This window comes from Solanum pennellii, chromosome 6, assembly GCF_001406875.1.
Source record: "Solanum pennellii chromosome 6, SPENNV200".
In the NCBI taxonomy this organism is placed as follows: domain Eukaryota; kingdom Viridiplantae; phylum Streptophyta; class Magnoliopsida; order Solanales; family Solanaceae; genus Solanum; species Solanum pennellii.
The window spans coordinates 54,954,518-54,969,563 of NC_028642.1; the positions used below are offsets into that span (position 1 = coordinate 54,954,518).

Below are 15,046 nucleotides of genomic sequence, written 5' to 3' on the forward strand. Positions count from 1 at the left end.
TCATAACTAGAGCTAAAATAAATAACTTCAACTGTAAATAAGCATGAGCTAAATTATGCCATTGATTAATCAATCTCCCGTTCTCAGAGGTTAAGCCAAGAGCAGCAAGCTTTCATGGCAGCACATGAGGATGCTTTGACCAAAGGAAGTGCATCAAATAGTGTTTACTCAGCTTTAACATAGAAACCACAACAAAATGATCAAACCCTTTTTTCAAAAATGCTTCCAAGAAAACGGAAAAAGAAGAGGGGAAAATGCAGAAAAATGATGAGTAAGGTCATCTTCTATCACCAAATTATCAAGTTCCTTTTCCGCAGATATTGGACGAAGCAAGGCTACAGTCATGGTATAACATAAGTGATCTCTCTTTAAATCTTTCTTCATGAGCAAACTATGGGGTAAACTTCTACATTACCATCCCACCATCGATAGTCAAAACCTGTAAAGGAAATAGATATTCTTAATAAAAGATGTTTTAACATGACGTAGCAAGAGAGAAGCTTTGGATAAATGACACATGAGGCCGCATAAGATGGAAGTTACCTGTCCAGTAATATAGCTGGCTGCGGGACTGAGTGCTAGGAATTCCACTAGTCCAGCAACATCTTCAGGTTGACCATAGCGTCCTATGTTATGTGAAACCAAAGTGAGTCAATATAGTTGTTCTTTACCGGAACTCTCTTGTGCTTTAATCTAAAAGATATAGATATGAAGATATGAACCATATTTCCTAAAAAATTAAATTGTATAGTAGTTACTTTTACTAGTTTAATAAACGAAATCTTTTATAAATAGCAAGTACAAAGTCTTTGAAATGTTGGATGCATTGAAGAAGGGGAAATCTACCTACTATCAAGTTTCAAGCTCAGTTGATGTTTTTCAGTTCCAACTTAGTTTTATTCGTTTTATAGAGTCAGAGTTTTCTATTGATACAAATGAAATCTGACTATTGCATCTGATGTTGTCTTATGCTACTTGGAGTACCTTCTCCTCGTTTTAGAGGTGCAGGGAACTCGTCACTATGTTGAGATATAAACGCCACAAACACTTTAAAAGACAGCTGCTCTTACCCAACGGAATACTTTGTAAAAGTTTCTTCTCAATGTCTTCACTTAGCTGGGCAGTCATATCTGATGCAATAAATCCAGGGGCAATAGCATTAACCTGCAGAAAAGTAAAATTCAGCATAAGTAACCTAATTATGAGCCATAAGAAGTCATTATATCACCAACGGGAAAAATAAGAGAGACAACTCATTAGTTTGTCCTCATCAGAAAAAGTTCCTTAATAATATGCTTTACCAAATCCTTCGTAGCTAGCATTAACGTAAACAAGCCAAGTGATACAACGAAATGACTAGGAGCACTTACAGTAATATTCCTGCTGGCATATTCTTTTGCAACACTCTTGGTTAAGCCAATGACTCCTGCTTTAGCAGCACTATAGTTGGCTTGCCCGGCATTGCCAACTAAACCAACAACAGAAGATATGTTGATGATTCTTCCCTGCAAAGTGTAGACCATGCCTAAATAAATTTCTGGAGTATATAAGGAACAGTATAAAACTCCATGGCATTGCTTTGATCTTAGTGATCAATTTTTTTTCAAGGGATCAGAATATATAGCTAGATAAACATGATGGGAACGGTCTTATTAGTTAGCATCTGGCACAACCTGACTATTTTAACATACTCAAGGATCAGTAAATTTGTTTCTTGTTTTGTAAGAATAACTGGTTCATATTCATTGAAAAGGTAACTGTCAGCAATATAGCAGGTGACAGAATCTGAGTAAATGACACCATCAACTGAAATCCATGGAACGGAATAGCTGGAAACAGCTTCTGCGTCACATCAAAACCCTTCCATCATAACCGATTTCAAACACGACAAATCCAAATTCTGAAGTCGAAATCAACTCAACTTTTGATGCTTCTAACAAGAGAGAAAACTAATTGACCTGACAATCTTATTGTAGCATTATGTTATCTTTTAACACTAGGTGGGAATGAAGTTATAAGCTATCTCCCTTCAACTAATGTATCTCTGTCCATTTTCTTTCAATCCAGATAAGAGAAGTATTTTGCCCATGCCCTGTTTAATCAATGTAGTGCAAGTGTCACACATAGCCAGCCGGTCATTGTGTTTTCAATTCCTTTTATATTTTACTTTGACTAGCATGCGAGTCCAAGAAACCAGGAACGGAAAATATAATTTGGTTATTCTACCCAAAGGCTAGGGATGACCCCTGCCCCACATGGTTGTTTCTAGTGATATTTCTTCCGTACATAAAATTTTGGAAAAGGCTAGTGTGGACGACCACAATGACCCACCATGTGGTGTAGTCATTGTTTATAACTGCTGTAGAGTCCATAGAGACAAATGCACTTCTCTCTATGCAACAGTTTCGGAACACTTGAACCTTACCAGACAAATAATATTATATCTGAAGATCAAGAGGTAGATGGACAAATTTACCTTTTTCTTTTTCATCATGATTTTAGCTGCAGCCTGCAACAAGAAGAAAGATCCCTTATAAGAACCTTATCTTTAAGAAAAATACATACAGATTTTGGGAGGAGGGATTGGGGGAGACAACCTAACTACCAATTGAAATAGCGTATAGACCTGTGTGGAGAGAAAAACTCCTGTAAGATTCAAATCAATAACCTCCTGCCACTGAGACTTCTTCATTCTCATCAACAAGGTATCACGCGTGATACCTGAAAAGAAGAAAAAGAGAACTACTGATTGGGAATTCTAATAAAACTTGACGCAAAACAGGATGACTGTTGCTAGCCTGCATAAAAAAAATATTGTTTCACTTGTATATATGGGGTAAAAACATGTTCCTCTCTAACTAGAAAGTTGCACAAATTTTTGTTGGATGCTTAATGTCACAGCACAAATGTGTTAACTTGTTGGTATTATCTTGGTGCAAAATTAATTAAATGATCTTTTTGACTTGTCGCAACAAAATAAAGGTGGTAGCTAACCTGCATTATTGATCAAGATATCAACTGTTCCCCATCGATCAACCACCTGCAGATGTTATACTTATGAGGTGCAATTCAGCTGGCAACAACTGTGATAAGATCCACCATTAACTAATATGACTAACAAAAGAGAGAGCTTACAGTTTTCATCATGGACTCTACATCTTCTTCTTTCGAAACGTCGCCTCCAAAAGCCAAGGCTTCGCCACCACATGCTTCAATCTACAAAATATGACATTCTTGAATCACTCAGAAAAGATCTTTTCTTTTTTCAAGGAGCGTGAGAGACAGCCTAAAGCATGACCTTATAACTTGTTCCCAGTTCCCACACCCAAGATGGCTGCTCATTGAAGTAGTAACGGAAATTTCAAATCTAACAGCAATCAAACAATGGATGGAAGTGTTTGTCAAATGAGTGTCAGACATCTTCTATCAAGCCTTCTAGCTTATGAGCTATCTTTCTTTGGCACGGGTAAGGACTATGAGAAGACGTTCTTTATCTTTGACTGAGCAGAACAAAAGCAGGTTTCGCTCCTTTACAAGACTGAGATAAAACTAAAACAATCTATGATTGCCAACGTTTTGGGAGGAACTTACATGAAGATAAGTGAAACCAAACACAAAGTTTGAACCTAAACATACACTTCTTGATAGATGAGGATTAGCCAAGAAAAGAAAACATAATTGTTTGAAATGCGCAAGTATAAAATATATGCAGTATAACTTCACCGAGCCATTATCATATATATATCCACAACTTCATCAAATCTTCGATGGAAGAGTATTACCAGCAAAGATAAATTCCTTTTGCTTTTACGGTTTCAGTACAAGCAATCAGGTCATTCACTAGCTTCTATCTTATCAGAAAAATTCTAACAAAGATGAGAGAGCAGAATCAGTTTTCCATGTTTGACCAATTCTTTCAATTAGAGAGGAAGACCTAGCTCTATCTATAAAAATAGAATAAAATAAAAAGGCTACCAGACTGAAGTTCGAGACACAGTTCATGTTTCAAGTAATTAAAATGATATTTTCAGTTGGGAATGGAAGTATCAGGGATATTAATATATACCAAAAACTAAACTAAATTATTACTAAAAAAAGGAACACATACCTCTTTGGAAACTTCTTCTGCCTCCTTTGAAGATCTGGCATAGTTCACAAGGACCTGCCAACGACATTGAACTTTGATATCAAGCAGGTATGAAAAAATAAAAAATTGATGAACAGCAATGCCCGTGTATCAACCTATGTCAGCTCAAGAACATTATTGGAAGCTTTCGGAAGAACTTAAATCTACGGAATTCACATTTTTCAAATGCCTGACTTCACATAGTAAACACTAAGCTAAATAAGAAGAAGATGTGGAGGAGGAGGAGGACCCGCTTCGCTTTCTACTCTGGCCTGTATAAGCTTCTGCTTGTTAACGGCAATTTCACCCAAAAAAATATAGAATAACGCAAACTAGTATTGTTTTACACTTCATCTGACACCTTTCAGGTAACTAATTTATTTTTTGCACATTTGAAACTATCCTTTTAAAGCCTTTTATTCTCAATTAAAATTATCCATTAAACATTTTACCTTCAGATGATAAACAGAGAAGTCAAAGGACAGAGAGAGTACTTCCCATTGTTTCACTTTTAAACAATGGCTAACGGAAACACAACTTGAGCAACTACCATAGCACCTTAAAGCTGATAATGTTTTACAGTAAAGCCACATAGGTCGCCAACACCATAGTATACAAATGCAAGAGTGAAATTAGATAAGTTCTAGTATTTTAAAAAACGGAACACAATGCTGACCTTACAACCAGCCTTTCCCAAAGCCAACGCAATTGCCTTCCCTATTCCTCTTGAAGCTCCAGTGACAATAACAACCGGAGCTTCAACTTTTGCAGCAGCCTTAACTCCAGCTTGTTCAGTGGTTGTCACCTGAGCTCTCACACCTGATCATATCACAATCCCATTATACATCTATACAACTAATTATAAACAAAGGGAACATCTTTTTCTGATTGATAAAGGGTATTGTATTAAAAGCAGCAAAACTGCTCATCACAAGTTGTGTTATGAACTCAAAAAGTCAACCATGGCTTATGTATCATTTTAGCTATTACCAAAAAAAAAAAATCAGACGAGAAATGCATCTGTCCTTTAAACTAATTACAGATTCCTTTTTGCTTTCAAATATTCTTGAATTCCTTTCCTATAAACAGAGGCCAGAATCGAGTGTCCTATTGTATTTATTTCTCATCACGCAAAATGTCAATATACATTTTTCTGGAAAGGAATTGCACTCAAGATTTAAAGTCAATGAATACTAAGTATCTATCATACATACAACATTTTTAGAACTGGAAAGCAGTAAGCTGAGAAGGATTAGATCCGTCTCTACTACGAATTGAAAGATACCTGAAGAGGAGGAAGAAGACCAGCGGCACTGCAAGACAGATGATGGCTGAATAGGAGAAGACGGAAGGCGGACATGTGACAGCTGGCGACGGACGGAGGAGTTTGCGGCGGCGACGGAGGATCGGAATTTGGAGGTGGCGGCGACGGAATTGAAGGTGAGAGTAGCCATTGAACGGAGTAAAGTGGCCAGGTGTGTAAATGGATCAGTAGAAGGTGCAGAGTTAGAGTAGAGCGTCTTTATTGTAAAAGTTCCGATGAAAACAATGTGCCAGCCTCTTTAGTCTTGTTCGTTTTAAACAAGAGAAGAAGAAAAAGCAATTTGGGTACAAATATAGTGAAGTAAAATGATTACTTGTTAATTTAGTTTTAAGCCTATTAGGTATAGGATTGGTGATTTGTTTTTAACCTAACACTCTGATATATTGTATATTGTATTATTTTAATATATACAATATTTGAATAAATTGTATTTTTTTTTGTTACATTATGTCGCACATTCATAATTTAAATGATAAACGTATAAGAAAAGTAGGGTATGAGCTAGAGTTGTATCTACTATGAAAATGTAGGACAAAAGATGAAATATAATTATTAAATAACAAATAAAGACGAATGAGAAGAAAATGTTAAGGTAACGATGCGATCACGCCAAATTGATTGTTACATAAAATGGATCTCTTAGTTATTACCTAGATGTGGATTTAATCGATACGATTTAATAGAATATAAATAACTATCAAAACAAACATTTTATTTGAACTAACAATACAATACAAAGGGCAACAACCGCCCGAACAAGGTATAAGAGATCAGTTAATCGTTGGTTTAGAACTAAATTATTCAATAACAACATATGCAACGTCAACTATATCACATAAATGAAATTTGGAGAGGTGGTGTATGGATTTGAGAGTTTATTGTTTTCGGTAGATATTTGACTCAAACAAAACATATCAGGTAAAGCAAATATACTAGGGACAAATTAATTTTGTTTTAAAAATCAACATAATAAAAATAGTACTGAGTATATAGTTCTTAGATATATTTAGCGTATAACATTCGTTATCAATTTATAGTCTTGCATAATAATATAGTGCGAAACCTAAAGGGTAAAAAATATTGACAAAAATTTTAAAAGGGTATATCAAAAAACTTTATAATCAAAACGGTAAAATCTCTAGTGATCTAGTGATTTATTTGGTCGGCGTTAAGACAACAACGATTTGCACAATTTATTTTTTTAATTTGAAATCGCTACCTCGTTAGCATTTTTATTATTTTTTTAAAAAAAGTTTTTTTTTAAACAAATTGCTGTCAAGGAAGCGATTTCTTTAAATATTTTTTTTAAAAATTGTAAATCGTTGTCTGTGCAGCGATTTTATTTATTTTTATTTCTTTGTAGTAAATCGCTGTCTTAGCAACGATTTTACTTTAATTTTTGTATAAATGCTGCCATTTACTTTTTTTTTAATATTTAATTTTATTTTTTAATTGTGTAGTCAAATCGCTGCAAAAATTATCTTTCGACAAAACGATAAAAAAAATAAGATAAAAAAATAAAATAAAATTTTAAAGATTAAAAAAAAAAAAGTAAATTTGCTGCCAAGGCAGCGATTTACACAAAAATTAAAAAAAAAATTAAAGTAAAACTATGAAATAAGTAAATTCGCTGTCGAGGCAGCGATTTACACAAAAATTAAAAAAATTAAAGTAAAATCGCTGCCAAAAAATAATAAAAAAATTTTTAAAGTAAAATCGCTGCACAGGCAACGACTTACAATTTAAAAAAAAATTCATTAAAAAAATGTGGCAACAATTTGTTTTAAAAAAAAATAACAAAAAACGCTGACGAGGTAGCGATTTCAAATTAAAAAATAAATTGTAGAAATCGTTGCAAGAGCAGCGATTTTTCTTAAACGCCGGCCAAATAAATCGCTACATCAGTAGCGAGTTTACCGTTTTGGTTAAAAAAAATTTTGACATACCTTTTTGGATTTTTTGTCAATATTTTTTATCGTTTAGGCTCCGAACTCCATAATAATACATACAAGTATAAATTATGAAAATTCCTACTCTGTTAGTGCTAGAGATTAGAGGTGTCAAATAAGAGTGTTGGGTTAAATTTGGAGAAATAAAACAAGTTATTAACCCTTCCAAAAGATATTTGAATTGAAATGCGGGTTATAACACAACAAATCTAATTCTTACTAATTATTTTATTTGTTCTTTTATAAATTTTTAGTACCTAAGAAAAAAATATGTCTTAATGATTATATATAACATACAATTTTAGAAAATATTTTTTCAAAAATATATTGACAAAATTCCTCGTGAGTTACTTAGGCTAAAATTAATAAACTCGATTCCTAGTGAATTGCTAGAATAAATGGACGGATCGCTTGAGCCTATTGGGCTGGATTTTGACACTCCTCGTCACTGTTGTATAGGACCCCGCAGTTGCAAGAACATCAGGGAAGTGAACCATCAAGGGACACAAAGGGGGATACTCTTTAATCTAATCCTTCTAGTATGAGAGGAGTCATTGGTATTTCATTTTTCATCGCTACTCTTTATTAATTATGAGCTGCGAGTGTATTCAGAAATCTCTCCACCTTTCACTTAGGGGTAAATTTTGTACACATTATTTTCTCCAGACTTCACTGAATCTATCCTACATGTGGTATTTGTTGTTGTACTCCCGTCATGAAATCTCCCTCCTTGATTTCTTTCTACATGAGCGTTTTATATTTATACTAACAATACAATACAATGGATAACAATCATCTAAACAAGGTGTAAGAGATCAATTGGTCGCTGGTTTAGAACTACATTGTTCAATAGCTACATATGCAACGTAAACTAATTTTACATAAATGAAATTTAGAGAGATAATGTATGTATTATAAAAGTTTGTTGTTATCATTGAACATTTGGTTCAAGTAAAACATATCAGGTAAAAAAAAAAAATATAATAGTGAAAAATTATTTTTGTGTTAAATACAACATACATATTTAGTAATGTATAAAATTTACCACATTAAATATAACACTTGTTATCAATGTACAATCTCACATAATAATATATGTATAAATTATGATAATTCCTAGCTCTGTCACAATTAGAGGTGTCAAATGAGAGTGTTGGGCTAAATTTGAGTGATAAAAAGGGCGAGTTATTAAGCGATCCAAAAGATATTTGTACTGAAATACAGGTCACATAATACACACGTCTAATTCTTAATAAGATTGAATTGCTTCATTTGTTCTTTTATAAAATCTTTAAACCTAATAAAAAAATCTTTTTGATAATTATACAGTAACATACCAATTTTTTTTAGTATGTGTAAAGGACGGATCACTTGAGCCTATTGGGCGGGATTTTGACACCCCTCACTGGGGTAAAGGACTCGACAGTTGCAAGAACACCAAGCAAGTATACAATCAAGGGTCACAGAGCGGCATATTCTTAATCCTTCCACTAAGAGAGTAGGCGTTTGCACTTTATTTTCAATCACTACTCCCAATCTCCTATCGGCTGTTATCCTTGAACCGAGAGTTTATCGATTCCAATAGAATTTAACTCTATGTACGCATTATTCTTTAAATCTCTCCCCCAACAGACATACCGCCGCGTATGGTATATGTTGTTCATCAGATCTCCCTCTTTCATTTCTTTCAATTTCTTTCAACATGAGCACTTTGTTTTCTTGCTCTTTTCCTTTTGTAAGGTGGAATCCTTCCTCCCATTGCAAATTCCGTAGGCATCAAACAGAAAGTGAAGGTATAAACTTTAGTGAAATTCTACTTTTCTCAATATCACTTTCATCAAGCACCAGGCTGTGACCCCGTCGTACCACTTTATAATTGGCTTTTTGAAGGCTCTGAAAGGCACCTAACAAGCCCTTTAATACAATAGGCCCAGTTTCCTTTTTGTTTTTATCATCCTTCTTTTTTGTGGTTGATTTTGTGGGGGAGGGAGGAAGGTGGCAGTGAGAAAGATAAGTGCGGGTCCAACGTTATTATACATTGATAGCAAGACAAAACAACATATCCAGATAGTTTTGCAGACACATTTGAAAATTGGGGAAAACAACTATCCAACAAGAGACCCCAAATGAAAATACAATAGTAAACAGACAGCCACCTTCAAACTCGTCAAACAGCTTCTCATTTTACTTTATTCTTAAAACTTTTTTCCTCTTCTAAATATGCTCAGTAACACACCGATCATACTCGGAACTGCCACTTTACTGGACTGATGCCATGTGCTTAATCAAGTCGACCACTCGTGTGCTGCAATCACAGCAAGGAAAAACATTAGCAGCAGATCACAAACCATTTAAGTGCTGCCTAACAAAGTTCTTATGCTAAAAGATGGGTCGACAGCAGCTCTAAATACAAAGAGAAGTAAATTTTTAAGATTTACCTGTAGCCCATTTCGTTGTCATACCAAGAAACAAGCTTCACAAAGTTCTTGCTCAAAGCAATTCCAGCCTTGGCATCAAAGATACTTGATCTGCAAATTATTTTCATTTGAATAACAAATTAACACTTAGGCAGTCTAGTCTGGTTCACGCAGGGTCGGTAACAAAGGAATAGGAATTTACAGGGAAAATGCATTGGCAGAAGCAATAGACATTTGTTATTTTGAGTGAGACATAATATGGAACATAACTTCGAAATCTATCCTCACCTGTTGTCCCCAACAAAGTCTGTAGATACCACGTCATCTTCAGTGTATCCAAGAATTCCCTTTAATTTTCCTTCAGACTCCTCCCTAATGAAATGCCAAAGCAAAAAAAAAAAAAGCATATTAATGTAAATGAGCAGCTATTAAAACAAGTTGAGTAGCCCTAGGGCCTTTTCTACTATTTCACCCAGCACTATGACTCCTTTTTTTTCATGTATTTTGCATCCATGGAAACCTGTAGTCTAATACTAGCCAGAACTGAATGAAGCACAGAACTTTTGTATTTCTTACAGGGAAGGGGAAGGGGAACGGGTAAAGGAGTAAAGTGCACAGTCTTACTTGATAGCAGCCTTGATTTCATCATAGGTGGCTTCTTTCTCCAACCTCACTGTGAGATCAACCACAGAGACATCGACTGTTGGAACTCGGAAAGACATTCCTGTTAACTTTCCATTCAATGATGGTAGCACCTTCCCAACAGCCTTTGCAGCTCCAGTGCTGCTGGGGATAATGTTGAATGATGCAGCTCTTCCTCCCCTCCAGTCCTTAGCTGATGGTCCATCAACAGTTTTCTGGGTGGCTGTTATAAAATAATTACTTAGTACTCAAGCTACAGAAGCTGTATTAACTTCTAATGCATAAAGCAATACTTACCGGTTATGGAGTGGACTGTAGTCATAAGACCCTCAACGATTCCAAACCTGTCATGAATAACCTGCAAAGTCACAAAAGAAATCATTTAAATTCACATATAGGCTCAAATACTAAAATGAAGAACAGGGCAAAAGAAAAAAAAAGGGAACCTTTGCCAGAGGTGCAAGGCAGTTAGTAGTACAGCTAGCATTAGAAACGATGTTGAGGTCTGGCTTGTATTCCTTTTCATTGACACCAACAACAAACATAGGTGCATCCTTGCTAGGAGCAGAAATGACTACTTTCTTAGCACCACCCTGGTAATAACAACAACCAAAAAAATTTAAGCAGGTACTTAACACCATCTATTCAATGCAGGTAATCAAGCTAATGTGCAAGGAAATATGTGATAACCATATCAATCCAAGTAGTCAACACCCAAACATCATCGCATTAGCATCAATTTACATTTAAAAAAAAACTCATATAAAGGCAATACTAACAGCGTACTGCAACACCTAGCCTCCTTTCGAGAAAATAAGTTTTAAATTTCTTTCAAGATGACAGCATACTCTGTCCTTAAGTTTCCACAAAAGTTTGATTGGACAGGAGAAGAAAACAAAAGTACATGAGTAAAGCCTCATAATAGCACCTTCACTAACAAATGCATACATAAACATGTATAAAAGCAAAAATGCAAACAAAGTTCGCTACATGGTTTCAGGCACCAAGTTTTCAGGCCATGGGGGATTATATGTTGGAGCGTCAAACTATGTATTTTGAAAAATCAATATTAGCTACAAACAGTAAGCCAAAATAAGAACGCTCTAGTTATTTAGGATCACAAACCTTCAAGTGGGCAGCAGCCTTGTCTTTATCAGTGAAGACTCCAGTTGACTCCACGATGTACTCTGCTCCAGCCTCAGCCCATGGGATTTCCTCTGGGTTTCTTCAGACATCCATACAATAAGTCCAATCAAAAGAAATTCTAATGCAGTTTTTCATATAATAATGAAAAGTTGGAGACATAATTTACCTTATGCCAAATACAGCAACAGGCTTCTCACCAAAGAGAAGAGTCTTCTCATCCTTAACCTTGAGCTCATTGTTCTTCCATTGACCGTGAACACTGTCATACTTAAACATGTATGTCTGCAACAAGCATCATATACAATACCCATCAACTTAACCCCTCAAATAATAACAGTAAACTTACACATGACCATGTATGTCTGCAACAATCATCATATAAAATCCCCATCGACTTAAAGCCCCAGAAACCAACAGATCTACTGATATTGTTACTACTGAATATCACTATGTGAATTTCGCAAAGCATAAATAAAGGAAAAGTGTTGTGTTTGACCCAACACTTCTGGAAAGTGAAGAACTACGAAACAGCCAAAAAAAAGAATTACAGGGTCAAAACACCCCTTTTTTAATGACTGAGGTGCACTGATCATCAAAAACAGACTTAAAAGTATCCCAATTTTTTGAGATTCCTACCTGAACTATCATGTGTGAATTTCCTACTCAAACTATCACCAAACATTTATCGAAACACACCAGAACTATGAGTAGTTTACTTTTCCTACCTGAAATTTCAGGTATGAAACTCAAACAATGATAGTTCATGTGTTTTGATAACATTTTGTAATAGCTTCCGACACGCTGTGAATTTCCTACTTGAACTTTCACCAAATGTTTATCGAAACACACCTGAACTATGAGTTCACTTTTCCTACCTGAAATTTCAGGTATTTAACTCAACAATGATAGTTCACGTGTGTTTTGATAACAGTTTGTGAAACACACACATGATAGTTCCGATAGAAAACTCAAAAAACTTGGACACTTCTAAGTGTATTTTTTACCGTCAACTCATAAAAAATCATGGTAATTAACTATAAAATGTGAAAATAGTCTAATTTTGATAAAAATTGTCTAAATACTAACGCACAATTTAATGAACTAAATGAACTAAAACATATAATCAACCCAAACTAAACTGACATTACAGCTTAATTCATAGTTCATAATCTATCATTAATTGCCCTGTTACCATGTATTCCACGGTGATGAAGGGATCGTTAACAGCAACGAGCTCAACATCATCTCTTTGTAGAGCCACCCTGGCCACCAATCGGCCAATTCTTCCAAAACCTACAAACAAAACAACATTCGAAACCGATCTTAGCCAAAACCAAAAAGTAATTTCATTAAAGTTCAGAAAAACACACTAAATTAACAAATTCACGAGACAAAAACAACAGATTATATACCATTGATTCCGATCTTAATCTTGCCTGCAAAAAATTATAAAAGTGGAATTAGTTAAAGCCCGTGAAGTATAACGTATGATGATACTTGCAAAAAAAAATTTGAAGAAAAAGTAAAAGAAAAGATTACTGATGATATACCCATGATTTTTTTTGTGAACTGAGAAGGAAAATGAAGTTCGTTTTAATTGGAGAGGTTTTTGTGAAAGTAAGTAGCAAGCCGTGAACGGTTTTAATAGAAGTGGCTAGTAATGGGAGACCGGGGGAGCCGGTAAGTAATGCGATTTGACATTATTGATTTTCTCATTTCTAATTAATGGAATAATTTTAGACGACGAAAGACTCGAATTTGAAATTTCGGGAAAAAAATTATCTGTTATCAGTTAAGAAATTTGATTTTTTCGTTTTATTTTTTTAATTTTGATTTTATAAAATTATTTTTTACATTCCAAACAACTTTTAATACTATTCACTTGAAGATTTTTGGATTAAATATATTTTTTTCTTTGCTTCTTCTTCCTCAAGGACACAAAAAACAAACAAAGAAAATTAAGAATGTTTAAATTTCAATCTTTTTTAAATATTTATGAAATAATTGTAAATATTAAGAGTAGTTTCTCTCCGAATAAGATATCAAATGGTTTTGCAAAATCAAAGTTATAAAATGATGTGAATAAGTCTTTTTTTATCAGCAATGATATAAATGAGCGAAATTTTTAATGAAAAACATAAATAACTCTTTTTTTATTAATATCCGGTGATATTTGAAATAAACAACCTTATAAGAATAACAATTAGACAAATATTTCTTGAGATGTGTTTTATGAATATTTTAATGGATGTTAGAACATAAAATATATAATTTAGAAAAAATAACAGTATTTCAAAAAAAAAGTAATATTATTTTAAAATGTAAATTATGTTTTGATTTATGTATATAAAGTGAAGTTATTTTTTAAAATTTTAGAAAACTAATTTAAATTTAAAATATTTTTCAATTTAAAAAGAAAAAAAGAAAAGAAACTTCAATATCCAACTTTCAGCAAGAGAAAAAAATCCTATAATAATATTGTAAAATTAAAATATGTATATAATGAAAAGTTTGAACGGGGAACCGGGAGTTGAGGTGACAGTACGGATGGTAAGTTGTAGAAGGAAGGCGAAAATCTAGCTTTTTATCCGCATATGTGATCACGGAATTTGAAAAGGAGAATTTTCTAGAAGACAAGAAAAAAAAATGGAAAAGTAAAGAAAAAATGTGTGGGGGCTGTGCGTTGGGGGGCAGTTAGGTGCCCCACGATGGCAAAGTTGAAAACAGACTCCCACTCACTCAATCTCCTGCCCCTTGATTTGTGTGTCCATCCAACTACATCTAAGGCCAACTCATACACACATAAATTTGATCGGAATCGGAAAAAATATTATTGGATTAACAGATTTTTAATAATTTTATAAAGATATATTATTGGATTATTGATTTAATATTGAATTTTAGTAATGGGTTATTGAGTACATTGATAATTCATTAAGACGATAGTAAGTTATTTACTATACTTTATAAATATTTTATACTATGGTCTACATACTTTACACGCCATAGTAGTTCTACTTCACATTTAAAAAATCATATTATGTTTTGGTTGGAACATGTTATTGTTAGCCTTCATACTATATTTAATTTTAGGGAAAAGGGTCTGATATAACCCTCAACTTTGTCATTTAGAGCTGATATACCCCTTGTTATGAAAGTGGCTCATATATACCCCTACTTGTAAATAAATGCCTCACATATACCCTTTTCCTCTAACGGAAATGAAAAAAATAATAATTTTAATCTAAATTTTTATTATTTTTTTCTAAAAAATATAATTCCATATGAGTAAATTTAATCCTCGTCAAACATATTTTTTTTTGACTTTTTTTTGTTTCAATGACTAATTTTTAATTATTATTTTGATAATCAAATTTATTTATGTTTCACTAATATTCTTGTAAAACTTATTGTAGATGACCAAATTTTTTCTTCGAATACG

General features: G+C 33.7%; 2 protein-coding genes across 2 annotated transcripts; both read right to left on the reverse strand.

Annotated features, from left to right (window-relative positions):
• Positions 1-26: 26 nt before the first annotated feature.
• Positions 27-5,730, reverse strand: LOC107023596 (3-oxoacyl-[acyl-carrier-protein] reductase 4-like). Its single transcript, XM_015224336.2, has 11 exons — positions 5,412-5,730; positions 4,803-4,945; positions 4,109-4,162; positions 3,136-3,216; positions 2,995-3,040; positions 2,627-2,721; positions 2,477-2,509; positions 1,371-1,505; positions 1,071-1,164; positions 544-626; positions 27-439 (listed from the first exon to the last, which is right to left on the reverse strand). The coding sequence occupies exons 1-11, from the start codon at positions 5,578-5,580 to the stop codon at positions 407-409; spliced, it is 966 nt and encodes a 321-aa protein (XP_015079822.1). The 5' UTR covers positions 5,581-5,730; the 3' UTR covers positions 27-406.
• Positions 5,731-9,414: 3,684 nt separating this feature from the next.
• On the reverse strand, positions 9,415-13,284 carry LOC107023301 (glyceraldehyde-3-phosphate dehydrogenase, cytosolic). Its single transcript, XM_015223952.2, has 11 exons — positions 13,155-13,284; positions 13,017-13,040; positions 12,797-12,897; positions 11,771-11,886; positions 11,584-11,683; positions 10,905-11,051; positions 10,756-10,816; positions 10,441-10,681; positions 10,105-10,188; positions 9,838-9,927; positions 9,415-9,704 (listed from the first exon to the last, which is right to left on the reverse strand). The coding sequence occupies exons 1-11, from the start codon at positions 13,156-13,158 to the stop codon at positions 9,659-9,661; spliced, it is 1,014 nt and encodes a 337-aa protein (XP_015079438.1). The 5' UTR covers positions 13,159-13,284; the 3' UTR covers positions 9,415-9,658.
• Positions 13,285-15,046: the final 1,762 nt, after the last annotated feature.

Bases quoted from the DNA above. Each gene is read 5' to 3' on its own strand.
- LOC107023301 (XM_015223952.2), bottom strand. The intron at 10,817-10,904 runs GTTCCCTTTTTT...GTGACTTTGCAG, and splicing joins GCCTTGCACCTCTGGCAAAG to GTTATTCATGACAGGTTTGG. The intron at 10,189-10,440 runs GTAAGACTGTGC...GCATTTCATTAG, and splicing joins GAAATCAAGGCTGCTATCAA to GGAGGAGTCTGAAGGAAAAT.
- LOC107023596 (XM_015224336.2), bottom strand. From the start codon at position 5,580: ATGGCTACTCTCACCTTCAATTCCGTCGCCGCCACCTCCAAATTCCGA. The intron at 4,946-5,411 runs GTATCTTTCAAT...TGATATGATCAG, and splicing joins GTCTTCTTCCTCCTCTTCAG to GTGTGAGAGCTCAGGTGACA. The intron at 4,163-4,802 runs GTCAGCATTGTG...TGTCGTTGGCAG, and splicing joins TGGGAAAGGCTGGTTGTAAG to GTCCTTGTGAACTATGCCAG.